Raw genomic sequence first — 26,053 nt, forward strand, 5'->3', positions numbered from 1 at the left:
CTTTCGGCTGGTTTTCCTCTCTCCTTCCATCTCCCCTCTTTCGCTTGCCTTCCCTCTGCGCCCGCGCCCGCCTCCCAGCACGCTGGTCAGCTCCTCTTGCTCGCAAGCCTGCCTGGCCCCAGCGACGCGAAGTCACGAGCCTGGGGGCGGCCGGCCGCGAAGGGGGCGGGGCGAGGCCGGGGCGCCGCAGCGCGCATGGGCGGAGCCTCGGGCCGCGGGCCGCCTTGCTATATCTGCGCGTGCGCGGCGTCGCTGCTGGGCCAGTCGGGACCGAGGAGACAAGATGGCGCTGCGGGCGATGCGGGGGATTGTCAACGGGGCCGCACCCGAGCTACCCGTGCCCACCGGTGGGCCGACGGTGGGAGCTCGGGAGCAGGCGCTGGCAGTCAGTCGGAACTACCTCTCCCAGCCTCGCCTCAGTGAGTATCAGAGAGTAATACGTCTCCGGTCTTTGCTCCTTAGCCTAGCCCTTTGCTCCCAGTCACCTGCTTACCCAGCGGGTAGGGGTAGGATTTGTTTTTCCCTCCCGCGTCTCCCCTCCGACCCAGACCCACTTGTCTCTTTAGAAGAAGATTTGTCTGTACCTAATATTTCCAGGAGATGGGCTGAGGGCAAGAGCACCAGCGGGAACTTTTTCCTGGGGTTGGTGGGCTCCTGGCTGTTGCCCTACCCCCTCCCCTCCCCAGCTTCCCTAGACTGGAGCCTTCTTAGGCACTTGCTTCCCGTCCCCGAGGGCCACTTCTTGTCGCTCCGATCTTAATCTTACCCTGACTTCATTTGGATATCTAGGGGTCGGGGGAACGCCCCTTCTTCCCTTCCCCTGGTGAGGACCTCAATGGGGTCTTCAACTCCTGCGGAGGGCAGACGGTAGAGCCATCGCTGACGAGGTCAGGCCTTTCGTGGATGGAGGTCAGGCCAGTAGCCAGAGGGAGATGTGGCTTGGTGTTTGGTGGAGGGGCTGCTCCACAGAACGACACCTAGATATCAGAGAACGCTAGAGCTGAAAAGTACCTTGCAGGTCATCCAGTCCAGCCCTATCATTTTACGGGTGAGAAGCCTAAGGTCCTGGAAGGGGTAGGATTGCCATGCTTCAGACACTTAATTATTGGCAGAGCGGGGACTAAAAATCCAGGTTCTTAAATTCCCGCTGGGCCTGTTTCTACCGTTGCCTCTTCATTTACTGACCAGTTAACCAAACTTGGTTGAGTGCAGGGTTCTTTGGGGAAGCCAAGTGGCTTTGCCCATAGGTGGTGTGTGTGCATAGGCTTGTTTAAGTGTTGTGATTATTTAAATAAAAAGACCTTAATGAACTAGGTTTAAGTGGATAGCTCAGCAATTCCAAAAGAAATGATTCTTGATTACTAGGGAATGCAGTTGTGTAGCATCTAACTTCTTCACAGCTTTCTTCGGAACTGGCAATGAGCCCTCGAAATAGACTTTTTAAAAAACTGGGAAAAGCACATGATGTTTCCCCGGGTGGTGAGACTGCATTTTCACTGGTTAATTGCCAGAGTGTCTCTAGGTGGCCGACTGGTTAAAAAGGATTTCAGATGAAGGGTGTTAGTCTGGGCGATCTGAAGCCTGACTAATCCACATCCTGATCTGTCACTGGATCATGTGATAGCACTGCAGTGTGAAGAAAAAGGAAAACATTTGATTCGGTGGATTGCTGAGATGTGCCTTTTACACTGGGAATTGTTCGAATTAGAAAATGTATGTTGGGGCTTATCTGAGCTGAAGTAGCTACTTCAGGAAATCGGCAGATGTTGCATTCTTACGCAAACCTTGGCAATAAATTTATACCTACGAATTACAAATTCTCTTTTATTAATTGCGTTTGTATGCATTGCCTTTCTTTGGGTAGAACAGATAGACATTAGTGGTGCCTCTCAAAAAAGGTTATAAAGGTGCAGTAGTCAGTTTCCATATAATTAATCATTCAGTGTCAATTCAGAGAATATCAACTGAAATAATGTTATTCAAAGTACTCCATGATTAAGATTGTAAACCTTTGAGAGAGATGAATATGATTTCTCCATGGTTTGTACGTACTTAGCCAGTTGCTGAAGGATTTTTCCAGACGTTATTCTTGACAAAACTGTTGTAGCATAGGGCTTCACACCGAACTGTTAGAGGTCAGGGATCCTTTTTATGTCCACGCTGCCTAGCACAGTGCCTGACACATAGAATGTGTCTTGTAATTGTGTAACTTGCAGCTAAACTCCTTGCTTGAATAATTCAGTGGATAGATTGTGAACATGGGTGGAATCAGAGCAGGGAGTTGAAATGCCCGGTTGAGTTGAGTTTCACTTATATATCCGTGTTATTCTAAAAAGCATAAATGATATCATACTTAGGCTAACAACTAACAGCATTTGAATATCTTCTTATTTTGCCATATTTTTTATTCTACTCAAAAGTTTTAATTGCTTCTGAGTAAATATTGATTAACCTCTTAATTTTTGTGGGTTTTTTTTTTTTTTTTTTGAGATGGAGTCTCGCTCTGTCACCCGGGCTGCAGTGCAGAGTGGCGCAATCTAGGTTCGCTGCAACCTCCGCCTTCCAGATTTGAGCAGTTCTCCTGCCTCAGCCTTCCGAGTAGCTGGGACTACAGGCGCACGCCGCCATGCCCGGCTAATTTTTTGTACTTTAGTGGAGACGGGGTTTCACCGTGTTGCCCAGGCTGGTGGCGAACTCCTGAGCTCAGGCAATCCGCCTACCTAGGCCTTCCAAAGTGCTGGGATAACAGGTATGAGCCACCGCGCCCAGCCAACCTCTTAATTTTTGTAAATTGATTGTAAATTTTTGTAAATTGATTGATGTTATCATTTAAGGGGATATGTAATTATAGTTATTTTGTGTGTGTGTGTGTGTGTGTGTGTGTGTGTGTGTTGAGACAGGGTCTCACTGTGTTGCCTAGGCTGGAGTGCAGTGGTGTGAGCTCAGGTCACTGCAACCTCCACATTCCAGGCTCAAGCGATCCTCCCACCTCAGCCTCTCGAGTATCTGGGACTACAGACGGACCCCACTACCTCCAGCTAATTTTTTTTTAATTTTTATTTTTTGTTTTTGGTAGAGATGGGATTTCCCCATGTTGCCCAGGCTGGTCTGCAACTCCTAAGCTCAAGAGATCCGCCCACCATGGCCTCTCAAAGTGCTGGGATTACAGGTGTGAGCCACTGCGCCCAGCCTAAAGCTTCACACTGAACCTTTAGAAGTCAGAGATCCTTTTTGTGTCCCCACTGCCTAGCACAGTGCCTGACACATAGAATGTGCCTTGTAATTGTGTAACTTGCATTTAAACTCAAAAAGTCGTTTTTTGAATGAAGAAATGGAGTAATGTTGACAGTTCCACTGTACAAATTAGATCCTTTTTAAAAATAGCTTCAAGATTATAGGACTTTTAAAAGAAATGGAAAACATATTCAGGCTTGAAATTAGGAAATTATCTTGAGCATTTTAGTTGAATTTCTGAAGTCACAAGGAATGAAAACTTGATTTTCTCTTAAAAGAAAAGATTCAACAACATACATAGAGCTTTCGGGTGCTATATATTTTGAATTTGGTCATCTCCATTTTTCTTGAGACCCTAGATCAACTGGCCTTAAGTTTCTTATATCATAAAGCAGAGCTAGCCCTGCAAAAAGTCAAAATAGGAATCTTCTTGCTTTTTTCCTAGAACCTCTTCTTCAGGTGCTCACTGCTTGTCATGTAGATCTCTACTCTTCTTGTACAAGAGAAGATGATTGCTCTGGGTTTTTGTTTTGCTAATAAGGCGGAGGCTAAAAGACTAGGACACTTATTATTGCAATGGCTGTCAGCTTTTTTTCTGAGTATTTCATAATCATTAAATGGTGTTAGTAGTGTTGAGCAATCTCCTATCCTGCAGGAGGAAGAGGATGTCATCTGATAAAATATGTGCTCCTTAAAACCTGTGTAGATTTTGGGTTTTAGATGTTACTTCATAAATACTTGTCTGGCTCATATGATAGTTCAGAATCAAAGCCAAGACATTTTGGTTGTAAAATATGTTAAGAAGTTAATATAAGCGTGTATCTTCTGTGTTGTCAGAAGTTCTGATTATCCCCCATTCACACACCTACGGACTCAAATTCTTGTTCATTTGGAGAGGAGTGGTCAATATGTAGGTAAATAGAAATATTTAGGTAATTTGCAACTGGGTTTTTGCCTTTTTTGAAGGGCAACTTAATGTCTTTGACAGCCATACTTTAAACTGGTATCTCTGCTTTGGGCTGTTAATGGTAATGGCGAGGAAAGCTGGGTAAATCTAGAGATAAAAGGTAGTGTTTGTTATCATTCTGCTTGGTTTTCTTTGCAGATAGTTTTAGTACCATGGAAAAGAGCTGTAGTTTTATACAAATTGTCTTTTTGTCCCCACTTGTAGTCCAAGTGCTAGAAGCTGTATGATCTCCATACTTTTTAATTGTACTGAAGACTAAGGCCAGAAATATTATAAGGGTCATAGAGTACCAATCCTAAGATTAAAGAGAAACAAAACAGTTAGAAGCCTGGCTCCTCCATTTAAAAACCAACTTATCGGGGCCTTAGTTTCCTTAGGGTGCATCAGCCTTGCCTACTGTGTTAGCCATTTTCTGCTCCTTTTAACAGAAATCCTGAAACTGGGTAATTTATAAAGAAAGGGAATTTGTTTCTTAAAGTTCTGGAGTCTGGGAAGTCCAAAGTGGAGGGGCCGCATCTGGTGAGAGCCTTCTTTCTGGTGGGACTTGAAAGAGTCCCAGGGTGGTTCAGGGCATCACATGGTGAGGGGGCTGAGAATGCGGAGGCACTAGCTCAGGTCTCTCTTCCTTTTGTAAAGCCACCAGTTCCCTTCACATGATAATTCATTAACCCATGAATGGATTCATCCATTCATGAGAGCAGAGCCCTCATGACCCAGTCCCCTCTTGGAGGCCTCACCTGTCAGCACTGCCACATCGGGGATGAAGTTTCAACTTGTTTTGGAGTTTCCGAGGGGATATTCAAACCCTAGCACCCACCTCGTTGTGTTCTGTGAAGACGAAATCAGATAGCCTATCTGAGGATGCTCTGTAAAAGCATGAAGCTCTTTCCAACTATAAAGCTGGGTCCCATTTTTATCTTATTTGGACTATAACATGTCTTAGCTTAGTTTTTATATGTCAGTTGAATTTAAACCAAGCACGTTTAACCTCTGGTTTGTATCGGAAGTGTCTCCTCATTGCCTCATGTTTTTCATGATTATCAATGCAGGAAAACTGCTGAAACACCTCCACCAGATACTCCGTTCTCTACTTAAACTCTTCCAGTAGCTACGACTCCATTGGAAAAAGATTGTTTTGCGATAATGACAAAACATAGACACAGGGAAATATTGCCTGGTGCGTTAAACAGTAAAAACCTGTTTTGCATGGCTAAAATTGCAGGCTTGTGAAATTGTTTTGGGTGGTATCGCTTCATAATTCTTATAAGATACCATACCACAAAAAATGAACCAGTTCAGTTTTAGAATTTGGGCTGTAGTAGAGTCAAAGAATAAGTGGCTTTGGAGCTAGAGTGTACACATTCAGATCCTTGGGCTGGTTACTTGTGTCCTTGGCCAAGACACAATAATTTCTCTGAGAATAATTTTTCTCTTCTAAAACTTAGGATAATGATAGCTAACTAATATGTCTGTTATGGAGATTAAATGAGAATTCCTGAAAAGTACTTACTAAATGTATGTTGGTGTTATCAATTAACTTGCAAGGTTACCTACTGACTTTTTAAAAGGCTGGGTACGTTGTTGCAAATTTAGAGACTTTTGATGAAATAGAATCTTGTCTTCTGTAGTAGAAGTCAACTTGATTCACTGTTTCCAGGAAAAGCTATGACTAGTGTTTCTTTTTCTTGGTCATACTTTTGCTCGTGACTGGCAAAATTTCATAGTTTGGAATGAGCTTGAATTTTAAACATGAGAGTCTAAAGCATTATTGTTGTAGAAATTAGACATATAAAGGAGATACAATCTTGTTGAAAAAATAAAGAGAATTTTAAGAACCCGATGTATTTTACTGATGTTGCATTTTATTCAAAACTGTTTATCATAAATCTCCATACCATATCCCCTCCCTCACCCCAGCTGTTTGGTAAAGGTTTTGGAAAGGTCTACGTTTCTGCATTTCTGAAAACTGATTTCAAGAAAACATATTTTTAATGTAGCTCACTTTCCATTTCTACTTGGCAATTTTAGAAAGCCATTGAAAAAAATGCTGGGAGTCTTTTTAAAATGAGAACAGTGAAGAAATCTTTTAAAGGGTTGGAATTATGTTTTTAAAGAGTATTCAATCATTTTAAAACGGTAGGGATAGTTTTCATAAAAGTGTCAGAAAATGTGGCAAATGGGGTCTTTCTAGTAATCTAGGGGAATGATTAATCCTTTCACATGACCATCCATCCAAGTCGCTTGCTTTTTATCTAAAGTGGAAAAAAAAATACACTTCAGTTGGGGGGGCCTCTTTTGATGCAGTTACAGTACAATTACTGATGTATTCAAGCAAATATGTGGTGTCTGGATTTAAACGTCCTGTTAGCAGGAAAGATGGAAGCCCTGACAGCGCTGTCTGCTCTGTCCCAGCATTTGTACCAGGGCTCTGGCTTCCCAGCCTGAGGCTGAAGGAATTGTAATTTTAAATTCCAAAGCCCCTTGAGTGGACAGACTGGTTAGTAAATGGTTTCCTCATTCTTGGGAGTCCACATCTGTGCCAGGAATCTCTGTGCAAGCTCATTATAAGACCTCCAAAGAAATCAAGCAAGTGAAAAATTCCCAGTTGCTAGACAGCTTCATGTTAATTATTTTAGGCCTTATAGTAAATTTTCTTCAAAACTTTAGTTCATGTATTTTTTTTTCTGTTGTTCTGCTTATGAAATTTAGTGAATTTTGTAGGTGTCTGGTAGAATTACTGTCCCCTGAGTGTTCTTATACCTGATCCCCATTTCACTTGCCATGCAGGTGTGATAGGTGAGGGCTTTGGGTAGGACCTGCTGGGGTAGAGTAGCAGTTTATTCCTAGGGCACACTTTGCAGTGGAAAACAACAGTCTCTAACCTGGCAGTAACGTTTGACTTTTTTTTAAAAGGATACTTTTCTTATCTTGTTTGACCCCCTGGCCTTTCTTTCCATTGCCTACTCCCTCCTTCAAAAGCTCTTTTCCCCTAGTTTTTATGACACCATTTAATTGTGGCTTTTTACCTTGCAGGCTATACAATTTCTCCGATTTCCTTTGTGACTTTGTCACTTCTGCTTAACATTAAGGATTCCCTTTCCTCATCTACTTAGCTAAATGCCGCCTCCTCTATAAAGTTTTTACTTTTCTCCCTGAGGTGAGAATTACTCCCCTGTTTCTGCTGTGCTCCCACAAACCTTGTGCAGGCCATAGTTAGATCCCTTATCTCATCACATTCTAACTCCACCCCCTCGCATAAGACTGAACTTTTGAAGACAAGCAGAGTCTGTCCCTCTGTGTCTTGTTTTTGTATGCTGGGTGCTTACAACAATGACTTACTCTTACTAAGGATTCAAAATATTTTTGGTTAGATGACAGTGGATTATAAAAAGTTGTATAGGCACAGATGTATTTTATAAATGCATTGAAAAATTTTGTAGCTATTTGAGTGTACCGTATTCTAATAGATATGATAACGTAGAAAGGATTTTTGGTAATGCCAGAGAGCTAATTTAAGCTTTTGTGCTATTTGACTAAAACTGACTCTTGTGTATTTCTTTCCAGCATACAAGACAGTATCTGGAGTCAATGGTCCACTAGTGATCTTAGATCATGTTAAGGTAATACCACTATCTGTTTTGGTCTATTTATATAGTTAAAAATGTGGCATTAAGTCCTATTTAGTATACTTTAAATTTTTGTTATGATTTTTAAGCCATACTTTAGACTGAGTGTCAGTCAGTCTGAAGCCCAGATACCCTGATACCCTGGGCTATCAGATACCCTGGGCTAAGCTTTTTACCTGAGCTGTTTGACCAAAATATCCAAGAAAATAATTTCCATAGTATGTTTTCTAGAACAGTGATTGTACATTGGTTATGGGGCTGGGTCAGGGAGAGGCATACAATTACTAGTTTGTTAAGAGAGGTTAATGATGCATTTGTGCTTGGCATGTTACCCCTCTGGAAGCAGAAAATACATTGAGAAACACTTCTTAAAAGAAAGGGTAAAGTGCATTGCCTCTTCTGCTTTATCACTAAGGTAATATCTTTGTGTATGATAAGGTACCTGTAGAAACTAATCTCAAGATGAAACCTAGCGAGTTTACCTCCTGACTACAGTTTGATATGTGCTGCAGATTGATTCAAAGCCATAATCAAACTGAAGTTGTACAAGATTTAGGCAGGTGCCCGTTAACGTTTTGTGAAAGAATGCAGCCTCCTCTTTTGTTTTCTGAGGAAAATATTAGGAAGCTTTGTTTGTTTCTTTATATTTTAATTATTTTCTATATTCTTTGTTAAATAAACTTTTGGACTCATTTTTAAAATATACATTTTTTTAATATTAGTAAGTATATTATTGAAACAGCTCAAAAAATATTTGGGCTCAATTGTGTTAAGTGCTGAGCCCAGTACAGAAAATATAATGGTGGACAAGGAGAATGGGGTCTCCCCTAGTTGAGCATAGTATAGTGGAGATGCAGATATAGTATCAATGTCTAACTGGTACGCGCTGTGAAGAGTCAGTTAGGGTGCTGTGAAAGATGATACTGGGAAGGACTTAGAAACCGTCTCTGAGGAAGTAATTTTAAGAGACCTAAAAAAGTTTCATTGAATGTTACATTGGGTTGTAGTTATAGGTGAGGGAAGACTGGTAAATCACTTTTATGTAGTTGTAGAAAAATCTATTTAGACCATGAGATTTATAGTGATTCATTTTGATTTTAGATTTTGGCTTTTGTTTTTAACATAAAACATACAGGATCAAGGAACAGATAATCTCAGGCAAATTATATCAGAATAGAAGAAGATGTAGCCCTGCTGCCAACTGATTTTGTGAAGTTAGCATATCTTTGACTCCAAACCAGAAAAAGGGTAGTATTAGAAAAGAAAAATAGCTGTTCTCACTTATAAACACAGATTCCAAAATTCTTAATACATTCATGTTAGATATTAGCAAAATACCTATGTAAAATATCAGCAAAAGTAGATAATTTGATACTAGAAAATCTAACAATGTAATTCAACACATTCATGGATTAAACTAGAAAAAGCTTATATTCTTCTCAATAAATACAGAAAAAATATTTGATGAAATTACTCATTTTTTAAAAAGCCTCTTCGAAAATAAGGAATATAACAAACTTTTAAGCTCTTAGTGAGTATCTACCACAACCTGCAGCAAACCATGTACTTAGAAGATTCTATAAACATTCCCATTGAACTCAGTGAAAGGAAAACAACTGTTTCCTCTCTACTGCTGTTCTCAGTATGTACTTCACTTCTGACACCAGATGTGTGTGTTTTTTCCTATAACAATTCAGTTCTTTGGCGAACACCTATTGGATGCCCTGCAATTTAATTCAGTTCTGACACTGCAAAGAGTTGTGAGTACCCCATAGGTTAAGGGCTTAGTCCCACAAGACTGTAGTCCACTTCAGATGCCAATCAAAAGTAGTGGGTCCCCAGGTTACCCACAGCTACTGTCCAACTTGGCTACAGATTGAAGATTCCCTTCTGAAGTTCGATAATTTGCTAGAATAGGTTACAGAACTCAGGAAAACCATTTACTTACTATTACTGATTTAGGGTATATTAATATATTAATATTACTATTACTGAATAAGGGTATATTAAAGGATACAAATGAATAGCCAGCTGAAGAGACGATCATAGAGTGAGGCCGTGAAGAGTCCCGAGCACAGAAGCTTCTGTCCCCATGGAGCCGGGGTGGACCACCTTCCTGGCACTTGGATGTATTCTTGCTGCCCAACCCAGAAACTCTCCAAACACCCTCAGTTAGGATTTTTTTTGAAGACCTAAGCATGACTGGTCAAGTCCTTAGCAGCGGTGATTAGTCAGTTTCCAGTACCACTACTCTGTCAGGAAGTCAGGGGATGGGGCTGAAATTTCCAATCCTCACTCAGCATCACTATCCATCTTTCTGCTAAAAACTTACCCAGTGCTATGGGGAAAAGAATTTAGGGCCATCATCATTTCTTGATAATCTGATTAATGAATCAGAAAACCCAAGTCATCCAGTGGCAGACAATTAGAAACAATGGTAGCAAACAAAGTAGTGGATACAGGATCAGTTTACAAAAATTTTTAGTGTTCTGTATGCCGGAGTAACTATTTACAGAAAACTATAAAACACTGTGAAAGACCATAAAAGAAGACCTAAAATAAGTGAAGATTCCATGTTCATGAAGGAGAAGACTCAATTCTCCCCAATTAACACAATCAGGGAAGAGTAATTAAAAATGAGGATTTTGTTCAGTAATAAGCAGATATAACAGTGGAACAAGATTTAGAGCCCTGAAATCAACTCTTCACACATGAGAATCCGACTGGGTAAATCAACATTACAAGGCCATGGGGGACACTGTGCTGCTCAGAATATTGTTAGGGCAATTGGTTTCCCATATAAAAATGAGAAACATAAAATTAGTTACCAAAAGTTGAGATGAATTAAAGATCTAAATATAGAAAAGGAAACATAAGTCTAATAGAAGACAATACAGAAGACCGTGTTTATGACTTCAGGCTGTTTTCCAAACAAGAAACAAGAGACATAAATTTGTAAAGGACCGCAGTATGTTTTATTATGTAAAAAGTGTTGTGCACATGTATCCTAAAACTTAAAGTATAAAAAAAAAAAAAGAGTGTTAAAACTTTTGTATGAAAAGATACCATAAGCAAAGTTAAAAGACAGGAAGGGGACTAAGAGAAGATATTTGTACAAGGATTAATATAGAGAATCTATAAAACTTCTGTAAATGAATAAGAAGGATTTACTTGATAAGTAAGAAAAGGATATTAATAAGCAATTCATAGGAAATGAAGTCTGACTTATCAGTAATATGAATGAATAATTGACAGTGTTAAGCATGGGAAGTTCCTCAGTATTGGTAGAAGTCAGGAAAATGCAAATTAAAACGATGCCGTTTTTATTAAAATGGCAAAAATTACGTTTAAAAGCATAGATTGGCAAAGATGGAGGGAAAGGATACTTTTTTATATAGCCAGGGAGACTAAATTAATAAGGTTCCTTTGCAGAGTTAATTTGGCAGAAAATGGGCATGGCCTGTATGTGGCCCACCAAATGGCTTTGGGAAATTCTGGCATACTTGTATGAGGAGCCCCATACAAGAATGCTCATTGTAACATTTTTGTGCTAGTGTAAATTTGGAACAACCTAGAACTCCACTGGTAGAAGAACAGCTGAATGAAATGTAGTGTAGTTATCTGCTCTGTTTTAACATTAATTCTAAGGTGCCCATATCTCCAAAGGGTCTTAAACCAATGGCACATCATAGTTTAATTGGCAGGTTTCTCTTTTCACATCACACAAAATAATGATGCATCTTTCAATAAATTATGTTGATAAAATAAGTATTAACATGACAGAATGTCATGTTAATATCAGGTCAAGTGAAAAACAAATTGCAGAAAGATTAGTACATTGCCATTTATGTAAATCACCGAACTTCATTTTTTGGAGACATGTCTTTTTAAAGAGTAAAAATGGATTAGAGGAATATATATCTTGTTAGGAGAACTAGATTGAGGAGGAGACTTAAGCATTATCTTATTATAATAGTAATTATTATTTAGTAACTTTTTTTTTTGAGACAGAGTCTTGCTCTGTCAGCCAGGCTGGAGTACAGTGGCACGATCTTGGCTCACTGCAACCTCCGTCTCCCCAGCTCAAGCAGTTCTGCCCCAGACTCCTGAGTAGCTGGGATTACAGGCCTGTGCCACTGTGCCTCGCTAATTTTTTATTTTTAAAAAATTAAAAATAAAATTACACCATGTTGGCCAGGGTGGTCTCGAACTCCTGACTTCAGATAATCAGCCCATCTCAGCTTCCCAAAGTGCTGGGATTACAGGTGTGAGCCACCGCGCCTAGCCTATTTAGTAACATTTTATTCTTCCCCTATCAATCACATCTGGAGCACACAGTTGATTACACACACAGCCTAGAAAGCAATCATCAGTTCTAGGTGGTGGGAACGTGTTTATCTGTACTTTTCTGTAGCCTCAAAACTATAAAATATGCATGCAGAGGAAAAGCAATACATTTAATTCTCATGTTTTCATGGATTTAAGACCCTTCGTCTGTACCTTATGCTTTGTTTGCTAGTGTATGTGACAGTGATGTTTGTTGTAAGGACTTAAACTACCCGAGGATATTGAAAGCTCTCAGCAAAAACCTGTGTCTGTGAAGAGTAGAGGGTTGCACATTCAGACACAACATGGGAGAGACAGAGCATGTGTCATAAAATGTTGGTTATTGATCCTTTATTTTTTTCTCTTTAGTTTCCCAGGTATGCTGAAATTGTCCATTTGACCTTACCAGATGGCACAAAGAGAAGTGGGCAAGTTCTGGAAGTTAGTGGTTCCAAGGCAGTAGTTCAGGTAAGTTTCAGCTGGCCAGCTGAACTGTTGCCGACACATGCGGAACACTGCTTGTTTCTTTCTGTGATGATCGTTGCATAAGTGTTTTTAGAGTCTTTACAGATTGGTTACCGGCTGCAGGGAAAAAAAATTATTATTGCATGTTTTTTTGCTCAGTGTCACTTAGTCCGATAGCAACACTAGTAAATGGCTTTTTTAAAATGGATAAAATTAAGTAGTCATGTAGAAGGAGAGAGATGAAAAGCAGAATTCACTGATGATGTGATGAAACCAAAAGGATATCTGTCTGAGTTTCTTCCTTTAAATTATCTCATACAGTTCCTAGTTTTAAAATGTTACCTCACTATGGGTAATGGCAATTTTCTGAAATAACATGTTCCTCTTAAAAATAGCCTAAAGCAGGGATTGGCAAGATTTCTGTAAAGGGCCAGAGAGTAAAGCTTTTAGACTTTGTGGGGCCAACTAAATTCTCCTACATGTTCTTCTTTTTCTTTCTTTCTTTTTTTTGAAACAACCCTTTAAAAATATATATATATGTATATGTATATACATGCTTAGCTTGCTTATCGAATTTGGCCTGTAGGCATGAACCCTTGATCTAAAGGTTGACAATTTGATTTATTATCATATTTCTTTGCTCATTATATCAAAAGTAGTATACATTCATGTGTTTTACATTATAAGGGCTGTTTAACAGACAAATAAAATGTAAATGCCCATGATCTAAATTACTTTTACCCTTCTGATTAATTCTTTTTCTTGATAGGTATTTGAAGGGACTTCAGGTATAGATGCTAAGAAAACGTCCTGTGAGTTTACTGGGGATATTCTCCGAACACCAGTGTCTGAGGATATGCTTGGTAAATGGATGTTATTCATTCTAAGCTGAGATCTGTTTCCTTTTAAACATATTTCCATAATGTCTTTTAAAAATTATGAACATTTGAAAGTCAGCATCTACTCTGTCCTGTCTTCTTACTGGTTTCTAGGTCGGGTATTCAATGGATCGGGAAAACCCATTGACAGAGGTCCTGTTGTACTGGCCGAAGACTTCCTTGATATCATGGGTAGGGACAGTAGATGGATTGCTGTGTTTGGGAGAAAATAACCTCTCTCTGTCTTGTACCTTTGCCAGATAGAGAGTGGTTTTTGTGATATCATTTAAAGTAGATAGGCAACACGCTCCATAGGTTATAAATTATTTTATTATTTAATTATATTTTCTTAGAAATTATCGTAAAATTTTATGTATTAATATCTTAAGATACTGTAAAATATCTAGGATATATCTGAAATGTATATGGTAAAACCATGAATTTGAAATTAGGACTTCTCTCTTATTTGCTATATCTTTATTTTACTTTAGGAACTTGAATTCTATTACCCTATGCTTTGTGAGTCTACAAAAGAGTAAAGGAAAAAGTTATTTCAAGTTTCATGTTTGAAAAGTAACTGATTTTTTTTTGTAGTAAAGAGATGCTTTATGTAGTTCTGGTCTTCTGGTGCTTTTTCTTTTCTTTTAATTTGATGGTGTCTAATTTCCTTCATGAATAGTGTGGCAACATGTTAAAATTTTCCTTTTTGGAAATACATTAGGTCAGCCAATCAACCCTCAATGTCGGATCTACCCAGAGGAAATGATTCAGACCGGCATTTCGGCCATCGATGGGATGAACAGTATTGCTAGGGGGCAGAAAATTCCTATCTTCTCTGCTGCTGGGCTACCACACAATGAGGTGAGGACTGGGATCGGTTTGCTATGAAGTTTAGCAGACAAGAATTTCTGTAATGCATCACTGTTACTGAGAAACCGAATAAAGGGTTTTCAAAATAAATACTTAGTGTTATTGTTTGTATAATCCAGTTACCTCACATCTTTATTTCTGCACATGTCTTCTTGCTTACCTTTGCATATCTTTGCAAAAAGTACAAAATAGTTTTGTTGAATAAATCCCCTAAAACATCCTGGTTTCGTTTATGATTACGATTCCAAAAGTTTACGGTTAAAGTTATTTTGTTGTAGAAATGTTATTTTAGATTTCAACTGAATTCTTCTACTTTGTTCATCAGATTGCAGCTCAGATCTGTCGCCAGGCTGGCTTGGTAAAGAAATCCAAAGATGTAGTGGACTACAGTGAGGAAAATTTTGCAATTGTGTTTGCTGCTATGGGTGTAAGTAGAAGTTATTTTTCTTTTAGTATGATATATAAACTTTTGCTTGTGTTATGAGAACATTGTAGTATGCTGTACATATATAGTTGAATTTTTCTTTAGGTAAAGAATTTGCAATCTGGCATTTTGGCTAAAGGACTGAAGTTTGGCATTAAGGACTAAAGTTTGGCATTTGACTAATTTGAAATTTAAGAATAATATTGTTTGTGCCCCAAACCGGCTCTTTGTTCTGTTGGTTTTTGTGAAGACTTTTGGGGTACTTGAGGTTTTAAAAGAAGGAACAATTCAAATCTGTAGCTTGGCTTTCATCAGAAATAAATGTTAAGGATTTTTCTTCTCCCAGCACTGATGAAGTTATTGTTATTTAGGTAAACATGGAAACTGCCCGGTTCTTCAAATCTGACTTTGAAGAAAATGGCTCAATGGACAATGTCTGCCTCTTTTTGAACTTGGCTAATGACCCAACGTAAGTAACAGAGCTATTTCTTTCTGTGGCCCAGACTCGGGATCAAAAGTGTTTCTTAAGGTTGGGGAGGTAAAATGTGGTAATAACAGCATTTGGACCTAGCAATGAGGTAACCCTGTATTTAAAGTCCAGCCCTGCTTCTTGGTCATTATCTGGCACTGGACAAATTACTTAGGTTCTGAAGCTCATAAAATGTGACAGCTGATACTTGTCTCATGGAGTTGTCTTGCATATTAAATGAGGTCATACTTATAAATTACCTAATACACAATCAACTCTCCGTAAATGATTTTTTTCCTCTTACCTCAAAAATCTGGCTTTCATTTGTTTCCTCTCTCTCTGCTTCCTACCTCCCTGCCCTACCCCAGTGCTGAGAAACCATACAACTGAGAGATCTGGGACATTTATAAATAACGGTTAATACCTTACTTAAGAATTTGTAAAGTAACAATTGCTTTACTCTCCTCAATTTATTTAAAACTTTAAAAGGGGAATTGTACTGTTATTTCCAGAATCATTTCTTTTTGGTCTTTTGGTGTGAGTGGCCTAAGACTCAGTGTTCCCTTTCAGCATTGAGCGAATTATCACTCCTCGCCTGGCTCTAACCACAGCTGAGTTTCTGGCGTACCAATGTGAGAAACATGTGTTGGTTATCCTAACAGACATGAGTTCTTATGCTGAAGCACTTCGAGAGGTTAGTTGTTCATGTTTTTCCCTCGGTTAAACAAAATTGGTTAATTTTCAGGATTAACTTGTCGCTTTGCAAGTTTTCATTCTTTATAGTTTTTTGATTCCACTGTTCATATGTTAATAGAAAGCCTTAATAAATCAGAAGGGAAAATACTTCCCTTTTTGTCAACTTGGTAGAAGTGATTAGAGGATAAGATTTAAATGGTTATCCTGTTTATCATACTGTCACTATCTCCGTGGATTAAGAAATGATTGTAAAAGGGAGTAAATAATTCAAGCTGTTTATTCAGTTACTCTTCCGGAAGTTCTGTTTCTGTCCAGACTATTAATTTTTAAACCTTTTTGTAATTCCATTTTTAATGATGTTAATATTTTATAAAGACCCTACTCTCACAGTACTCTCTTCAGCACTTTTTTCTTCAGAAAACCCAGTGTTTATTTAGGAACAATATTAAGATTCTAGCAGGCTGGGCACGGTAGCTCATTCCTGTAATCCCAGCACTTTGGGAAGCCAAGGCAGGAGGGTCGCTTGGGATCAGGAGTTCAAGACCAGCCTGGGTAACATAGCAAGACCCTGTCTCCACAAAAAATTTAAGATATTGGCTGAGCGTAGTGGCACACACACTTGTAATCCTAGTTACTCAGGAGGCTGAGGTGAGAGGATAGCTTGAGTCCAGGAATTCGAGGCTGCGGTGAGCTATGATTGTGCCACTGCACTCCAGTCTGGGTGACAGATCGAGACCTGTCTCTTAAAGAAAGATTATAACAGTTACCCCTAGAAGTTTTAGGGTATTTGTTCTAATACTAGTTACTGAAATTTTGAGTAAGTTACTTTTTTAAGCACATAAAAAGACTTCTGAAGAGACAGGCTTCTTAAAATTCCCTCAGTGCCCTCACCATATCTTACTCTGCTATATTGCTGTTTCAGACTAACTCTAGTCAAGGACTAGTTTTTCTCCCCCATCTGTCACAGACTGATAATTTTGTAAAATGCAATAAAAATGAGTTATTAGAAAAGTGAAATTTTAACTATATATATAATTTACCAATGCAGATTTTAAAACTGTTAGATTCAACAGGCATAAAATTATTCTGCCAAATTGCCCTGAAAGTTTCTAAATGCTTATCTTGCTTTCTGTGTGATCATTGCATGTTGATAACAGTTGGTCTGCAGACTGCACTGTGAGGAGCACTGCTGTAGCACGCTCCTTTGAAGATGCCAGAGTAGCACTTAGAAGTTGCATTTCATAATGCTTTAGGGTTCTAGTTGATTGTAGGTTTACATGCACGCCTATAGTCTGGTATCCATGTCTCTAAGGTAAAGATCATTTATCACCATTCTTATTTTGTGCAGTGGAATGGACTCCTGACTTTGTGACCTTCAGAAATTGTTTAATTTTTCTGACCCTTGATTCCAACTGTAAATTGGAGGTAACACCTTCCTCATAGGGTTGCTGTGAGGATTAAGTTAAATAATGTTGTAAAGCGCGGCAGATGATTCCTGGTGTACATTTCCTTCCCTTTTGACCTTTTTGGGATTAGGTTAGATAAATATGGCTAGTTCCACCAGGTGGAATAAATCTTGTGAACCAAGAATCTTTTCTGTTTTGAAATTAACTTCCTTTGATTTATAAAATTGCAAACAGATTTTCTTGTAGCACACTATTTGAAAACTTACATTATGGCAATAGGATTTTGGCAAAAACCTTCTGTGCCGCATTGTCAACATTTTTGTTACAGAATACTTTGAATTTATGTTGCCGGGAGATTTTTCTAAATCATTCTTAAGGACAGTATTTAAAATGAACATGATGGGATTTTCAACTTTGTACTTTGGCATGTTCAAACAAACATGTTCTAAGCAAGCTTGTTATAATATGGCACGTGATGCTCTTCTCCTTGAACTGCTATCAGGTTTCAGCAGCCAGGGAAGAGGTTCCTGGTCGACGAGGTTTTCCAGGTTACATGTATACAGATTTAGCCACGATATATGAACGCGCTGGGCGAGTGGAAGGGAGAAACGGCTCGATTACTCAAATCCCTATTCTAACCATGCCTAATGATGGTAAGTTTTGGTATTTGGATTATAACACACCTAATCATTTTAAGGAGAGAGAAGACCCATCTACCTTTTCTAGTTGAAGTTATTTTGAGAACACATCCCCTAAGAGTTTATCTTGGTTATTTGCCTAAATAAAACATTTTTCATTTGAAAATTACCCATAGTTATTATCCTATTGTGGAGCAAAAGCAATTTTCTTCATAATTTAAGTTTTTAACTTTATTAGGTACTATTGAGTGCCTGCTGTTTGCAGGACACTGTTCTAAATGTAAAGAATTTTTGAAAAGAATTTGTGTTCTCTACTTAATGTAAGTTACTCAGTCTAATTGGGGATGTTTTTTATGTGTGTGCACCAGTAATTTAAGATGGCCATGTTCAGTGCCACATGAGGAGTACAAGTGGAAAACTCCCCAAAACTTAGAGACAGATTTTTTAACCAAGGGCTGGTTAAAAATGACTTTCCAATGCCTGTCTGCGTGTGTGCCCAGGGTGGCTCGTGGGGTATGACTGTTCAGAATTCCTCTCCTGTGTTGCCTTTTTGTCCTTATTTCAGTTTTTGAACAACACTTTTACAAAATACGGTAAGTTATTATTTACTGTAACTGAGCACTGTTCTGAGTGCTTTATAAATATTCACTCATTTGCTCCTCATAGCAACTTTAAGGCAGATGCTGTTTTAGGCACAGGGAGGTAAAATGATTTGTTGAGATTAGCAAGTGATAGATTTAGGACCCAGTTTGACTTCATAACTCACACTGTTACTCTGTACTGCCTCTGACGTGAAAATGATTTGTTCCAAGGGGGTAGCTACAAAATGATGTAATTTAACAGATTTGGAAATGTGTTGCTTTGTGGGACCTTTTTGGTGCAGCCTGTGTAGTGTTGTTTACTTGTCTGTATGCCTGCGTTTTGTGTGGTGAAATGTTGTGTATCCATCCGACATAGCTTATGAACTAAGAATGTTCTCAGTATACATCAGGTTGGCAAATTTCTATAAGGGAACTTTGGGTTTAAAATGAAACTTTACTTATATTGAGAGGGGAGAGCGCTTACCTAGGGGAGAGAGTATTTTTTATGAATGCAGCCAGTTTACCTCATAGAGCCCAACACACATCTAACTGCTGCAACCAAACTAAACTGGCCAGTATGGTTGCCGCTAGCCACATTTGGCTGTTTAAGTTCAAGTTAACTAAAATAATTGAAATTAAGTTTTTCAGTTTTGTTAGCCACGTTTCAAGTGTTAGATAGCCACATTTGGCTAATGGCTACCGTACTGCACAGCACAGACACAGAACATTTGCAGCATCACAGAAAATGGCTCTAAGAACACTCTTCTAAGTAATGTTATAGGTAGTACAGAGGGACTTCATGTGGGTTTGGTTCTGAGAGATGGCCACCTTAAAACTCATAACCTAAAGATGCCATGCTTAATGCCGACTGTCTTCCTCCGGTAGATATCACTCACCCCATCCCAGACTTGACTGGCTACATTACAGAGGGGCAGATCTATGTGGACAGACAGCTGCACAACAGACAGGTACTGGACGTGAGCAGTGCTGTGAAGCTTGCAGACCTGCTCATCCGTTATTCTTTAGTGATTTGGATTTTGCTCTTAGGAATTGCTTTACTTAGAAAGTATCAACTGGAATTGTTTTTAATATGGTTATAAAATTGTCATTTCTATTATCTTAAATTCTGGTGTCGGCAGAATGCTAGAATTAAGAATTTTCTTAACACTTTTCTTTATTGTGTCTTAAAACGGAGTCACTTATCTCCAAGAACTTTTTTGGGAATTCTATTCCATAATGGTATCATCTACCAATCTTGTTATTAATAGAAAAAAATGACTTTTCCATGCTTCTCTAGTAGATGCTGACTTCTAAAATCAGCTGTTAGGAATTATTGTTATTTTTATTGTGTGTATAATTGTTTAAGTCAGAGTTCAGAAGACCATTTTGACTCGATAATGTGGTAGTACTTACCAAATAGATGTTGAAAGTTGAGTTTTTTAAAATAGTCTTGTGCAGTGTTGCAGATGAGGCTTTTCTGGATTTGATTCTGGAAGGAAGTGCTGTGCTGTGACGCTTTTCTGGATTTGATTCTGGAAGGAAGTGCTGTGCTGTACAGTGTTTTTACCACCTTTTCTCGCCAGGAGGAGACAGTAGGGTTCATCTAGGAGACAAATGCAGCAGCTTTCTGGGATTTAAGTTGTAATAATGAGTTTCGAATGTTTTTTTATTACCAGCAAAACTTGAGTTTTGTACTTAAATATAGTATTTTTTCCCCTCTCATTCTACCCAAGATTTATCCACCTATCAATGTGCTGCCCTCACTATCACGGTTAATGAAGTCTGCTATTGGAGAAGGGATGACCAGGAAGGATCATGCCGATGTATCTAACCAGCTGGTGCGTACATTCTTCTAAGAATGGTGTTTGAAAATATGGATATGTTTCTGCTGTCTTACACCTCTTGTCTTTCACCCTTACCGCTTTTCTCTTCCCCATCCACATGGAATTTTAGTGTAGGCTTGATGTGGAATAATACATAATCATTCATTAGAACCAAAGCAGCCTTTTCTCATAAGGATAGATGCAGATGATCAAGATTAGCTTGAAACCCATGTCTAATGCTATCAAGTTTCCAAATAAAAAGTCAAGCAATTAGGTTGTTTAAATTTTTTATTAGCAATTTTAATGTTAATTATAGAGTATTCCTGAAAGGCTACTCTAACCTATTTCTTGCTTAACATACTAAGCCGTCACCAGAACACTAAAGTATACAGTGTTATGTAGGCTCTGAAATCCTTGATTTTTATACTCATGTAAGATTGTACACTAACACAAATAAAGAAAAATAGTGTGGCCATAAAGTAGAAATGGTAAACTTAGTGATATCACAGATTTTTTTTTAATAGAACTTCAAGATGGATTTCTCCATGGTTTAACTATGAGTTCTGATTTTCAGCTGCTCTATAAATTTTGAGCTCATTAACATATTGAAGAAGTGTGTTTTTTGTAGAGCATTAGGAGTGTCTGTGTATTGTATGCCTGAAGACTCCTTTCTGAGTGAGAATATAGTCCTGGTACTTTCATATGAATTTTATGTGAATTGTTTTTGTAAATTCCTTCTATGGGTTCTTGTGAGGAGAACTAGAGGAGTACATTCCTATATCCCAGATGACTGAACATTTTGAGAGCTTCTCTCTGCTGATGGGGGCCTTTCTTCTCTTTAGTATGCGTGCTATGCTATTGGGAAGGATGTACAAGCCATGAAAGCTGTTGTTGGAGAAGAAGCCCTTACCTCAGATGATCTTCTCTACTTGGAATTTCTGCAGAAGTTTGAGAGGAACTTCATTGCTCAGGGTAAGATGACTGTTGTCTTACAAACATAAAAAGCCTCATATGTAATTTTGAAAACTGCTTTCCAAGCCTAAGAGAATTCTCGTTGGTTTCTATATAGTTATTTCTCTGGTTAGAGAAGAGGCTCTGTCACCTGCCTGCCTTAACCCTCTGGCTTCTAAACATCTTGGGAAGATCTTGAATTGATTTTCCAGTTACTCAGCTACCATCTCACTGTTTTCCTTCTTCCATCGCCCTTCTGCATCTTCCTTCCCAGGCCCTCTGCGGTGCAACTTCATTGCCAGTTCTCCTTGCTGCTAACTTCTTAGCAATGATCTGCTTTGACATTTGGGGCTTGGGACTTTCCTGATTCATCTATATTCATCTCTTTTTCTCATTTCTTACCTTCCTGCCTCTTAATTGTTAATAATCCAAAAAGCTCAGTTACCTGTTCTTTCTGCTTTCCCTCACAGCGTCCACTTTTCACTCTGCTTTGGGCTCTATGATGTGTGGACCTTTACCCACTGTCCAGACTTCTGATTCCACATCGCCAGCTGCCTTAGGAACACCGTTGTTGTTTATGCCACCATCCCCTCAGGCTCAGTGTACTCAGAACCAAAGTTTTTTTTCCAACTGACCTGCCTAGCAGTGCCCTTTCAATTTTTATCTATCTCTGGTATAATCATTGTCCCAGTTAACCCAAGCTCAGTAACTGGGCATTATTCTTAACCTTCTTTGCTTATTGTCCAGTGATCAATTATTTACTAATTTGTGTTGTTTTCCTTTGAAATATTTTACCCTATTCAGTTTTTATTCCCATTATAATACCTTAGTCCTGTATTTCTTAAACTTTAATATGCTTTTGAATCAGCTGGAGATCTTGTTAAAATGCAGATTCAGATGTAGCAGACCTTGGTGGGGGCAGAGATTTTGCATTGCTGTGAATTCCTGGGTGATGTTGAAGCTGCTGGTCTCTGACCACTCTTGAGTCCAAAGGTGGTTTGAGTCCAAATCTTTGTCCCATCACCCTTGGCCATTGGTGCCAACTTTTTCACCAATCTCCTTGACTCCCTGTGTGCCATTGCCAGGGTAAATATATTACTAATTTTGTTGGTTGTCCCTCTACTAAAAAAGCCTGTAATGGTTTTTATGACATAGCATAGGCAGGATTTGCAAGCTGTTTTGCTTGGTCTCTCCCATCAGCCCTGCTAATGCTAGTGATACTCTAACATCGGTGGTTACAACAGGTGTGTTTACTTTGGAATAAATGCATCAGGCTGTACACTTAGGATGTGCACCTTTCCAGTTATATGATACATTATTAATATTCAAATCCCCAAAATATTTATGATTGTTGGAATTTTTTTAATGCAAAACCTGAATATCTTAAACAAAATAAAGTTTTCATCTAGAGAAAAGAACCCAGACCTCCAGCCTTGGAATCAAAGAATAAGATTTATTTGTGGGGATAAGGATGATTCTGCCATCAAAAATGATTTTAACAACTTGGAAAACCACTGACCTTCAGATAGTGATACTCTGGAGAGGGTTGTGTGTATTCAGGTGCTTCACTGGCATTTATGGCCTTCTGAGCATCTGTGTTAGTCGCCTTCAAATTCAGCCTTTTCTCTTTGTGTGAACCTCCTGTGCTAGGGAGACTTTTCTCACTAATCTCTGGACAAAACATTGATTCTAGTTTCCATTGCTCAAGTATCCTACCCAGTTGTCAAATCTCAGATCTGTCTCACCATCCTCTCCCGCAAGACTGCTCCCTGTCTCAGCCCAGCCGTCTCTTCCTCTTCTCTGGTTCCTTATGATACTCACCGTCTGTGCCTTCTTTTCCTCAATCCTTCTCATTTAGTCTTGGAAGCCCCAACTTTTTTTTTTTCAATATCTGTTTAATACACTGCTAGTCATATAACAATACATACTGGATAACACTGCTAAGTTGGAAGTCATTTGCATTTATTAATTCAATCTCAATTTTTTAAGGTCCTTACGAAAATCGCACTGTCTTTGAGACTTTGGACATTGGCTGGCAGCTACTCCGAATCTTCCCCAAAGAAATGCTGAAGAGAATCCCTCAGAGCACCCTCAGCGAATTTTACCCTCGAGACTCTGCAAAGCATTAGCTGCTGCTTCCGCATTGCTCCGCGCTCTTGTGAAATACTGGTTCTGTTTTCTTTATTCCTTTTGCGCTCCCCAGTTCCCACCTTTGTGTTGGAGTTTACCACGTTACCCTGTAATTAAAAACAAAGAATAGGTAACATATTGTGCCAGTGTTGCAACGTTTTAAACTGCTAACAGACCTTAAAATATCCCCCTACCTGGGTCCTCAGTGCTATGTTTAAAGTGCTGCAGGGATGGAGTGGCGTTTTCTTATTGCTGTATGTATTGTACATAGTGGAGTAGTTAGTTACCTGATAACGGTCTCATTATTTGGGTCTCTTAGACCTTACCTCTCAACTCCCTCAAGAGTACCAGTCTCTGAAGTTATAATGCTTTGGTCTCTACATTAGGGGCAAGATCCAGTCTGAAAGAAGTCTCCTTTGAGAAGGGCCAAGATGCTCTTTGCTGAGTGTTTGCTTTCGGTTTGTTGGTGTGCCTGTATTGCTGGGCTGTGCTGCTGCTCGAAGCAGATGGTTTTGACTGTCTACTTGCTCTTTCCTATATAATGAATAGATGAGTGAAAGGAGTTTTCTTTTTCTCTTTAGTACTTATGTATTGGGATTCCTGTGTCTTACAGCTCTCCGTCTCCAGATAATACACAGAATCCTGCAACTTTTTGCACAGTTGGTATCTTCTGGTAGCAGTGAGGCCCCTTGTCTTGGTGATCCTTACTGGGTTTCCAAGCAGAGGAGTCATGTGATTACAATCGCCAATAGAGTTGTTGTTTGGGGTACGAGATGAGAAGAAAGAAAAACCTACAGCCTTTCTACATTCTGACATGCTAACAGTGGTTTAAGTTTCTAAAGTGTTTACCAGATGCTGAAGGCAAGGAGGGGAGCAGAAGCACTTATGTTTACGGATATTTTAAACTGTGTTAGAGAGCAGCCTTTGAAAATCCCCAGTTTGGTTCTGCTTTTTGACCTCTCTCTACCTTTTTAGGGTAATCTTTGTGGCACAAACGATAGCATTTCCAAGCTTTAGAGTTTTCTGAATTCCTGCGCCTTCCTGACGTGAGCCCTGAGCGATCTTCTATGCAGTTCTGCCATGTGTCCTGTTGGTCTCGTGTTCTTTGTTACTTAGGTGCAATAGCAACTTCCCTACTCCGTGCATTCCATCTTTCATGTTGTGTAAAGTTCTTCACTTTTTTCTTTGAGGGGTGGGGGTGGGGGGAGTCAGCATGATTATATTTTAATGTAGAAAATGTGACATCTGGATATAAAATGAAAATAAATGTTAAATTAAATGGAAGTTAACTAAAGTGACTCTGTATCTTCTAACAAGAAAGCAACAAGCAAATATGTAATCACGCATCTCTTCAATTCACAGTTCTGAGCATCATAACCAGGATTGGGAACCAGCCCTTGTGTTGTAGGGACATGGCTTCCAGACTGCCCTTGTCGTTCTTTTCAGTACTGTCCCTTACAGCATGCTGTAGTTTGATCTAGGGCTGAGCATTCCTACAGGTGCTCCCCAGCATTCCTCATTTCAGGCCTTGTCAGGACCTCTAGAGCCCATCTGCTGTGAGCAAAAGAGGGTGCTAAATAGTGAAATACAGCTTGAAGCAAGCCAAAACTTGTTTCACATAAAATCTCACATGGATGTCCGGTGTATAAAGAAACCTGGTGAAAGCACAGGGCATGCTGTCATGGAGCCTCTCATTTCTCCCCACTCCAGTTCAAGGCAGCTTTCAGGAGATGGAGGGGAAAAAGCTTAATCCTAAGAAGAACTGGGTAGACCTGAGTTCTGTTTCTGATTCTGCCAGTACTCTATGGCCTTGCTTAATCATTCAGCACATTCGAGTCTGCTTGTCTGCTTGTATTATGCCTTTTAGGGTCACTGTAAGGACTGGAGATTTTTGTGTGTAAAACACTAGGACAGTGCCTGGTCCATAGCAAGCCACTGTTACTAGTAAACCTTTTTTAAGATGAATTTGCCTTATTACTCTGACGTAATACTTAGGAATTGTTGGTTATGTAGCACTCTTGTTAATTTGTAACTTATTTTTTAGTGAAAACATTTTCTTAAGGAGCCCTTTTATACCAGAATAAGACCTAATGAAAAGACCTGTTACGAAGCCAAGTGTCCTCCAAGGTCAGGCTAACTAAAATGACTCATTCGGCATTTATTCTTGCAGTTGACTGCCACTTCATTGTGTAAGATTTCATGTAAGTGAAAAAATGTTTTCAGACTAATGTCATAAATACCTCGCTAAGATGTTTCATTTTCAGCAAGTGTGGGGGTACAAATCGTCTGAGGTCAACAAAGCATCCTCTGCTCTTGAAATTTTTTGTTACTCTCATAAGGGAAAGTTAGCTTAATTCAGTATTAGGAGCCAACAGAAAATAGTTCCCCAGACTACATTTAAAATAGCATTTAGAGACTACAACAAGAAATACTTGGCAAGGCAGTTCTTGAGGGAAAATTACCCTTTGTGGGAAAACTTAAGTAGAAGGAAGTGGGGTTTTTTTAAATGAAACAGTCATGTTCCTTACTCAGCTACCAACTGTAGTTTTACTTCAAGCCATTTTTCCAG

General features: G+C 39.1%; 1 protein-coding gene across 1 annotated transcript; it reads left to right on the plus strand.

The window, feature by feature from the left end:
• Nucleotides 1–258: 258 nt before the first annotated feature.
• ATP6V1B2 (ATPase H+ transporting V1 subunit B2) lies at nt 259–24,773 on the plus strand. Its single transcript, NM_001133201.1, is given in 14 exon segments — nt 259–419; nt 7,766–7,821; nt 12,523–12,621; nt 13,388–13,481; nt 13,611–13,688; nt 14,218–14,357; nt 14,692–14,793; nt 15,162–15,259; nt 15,830–15,953; nt 17,864–18,014; nt 19,466–19,548; nt 20,314–20,418; nt 21,246–21,375; nt 23,344–24,773. Coding segments are annotated over 14 exon segments (1,536 nt in total). The 5' UTR covers nt 259–283; the 3' UTR covers nt 23,484–24,773.
• The last annotated feature ends 1,280 nt before the right edge of the window (nt 24,774–26,053 follow it).

Source organism: Pongo abelii, chromosome 7, assembly GCF_028885655.2.
Source record: "Pongo abelii isolate AG06213 chromosome 7, NHGRI_mPonAbe1-v2.0_pri, whole genome shotgun sequence".
Taxonomy (NCBI): domain Eukaryota; kingdom Metazoa; phylum Chordata; class Mammalia; order Primates; family Hominidae; genus Pongo; species Pongo abelii.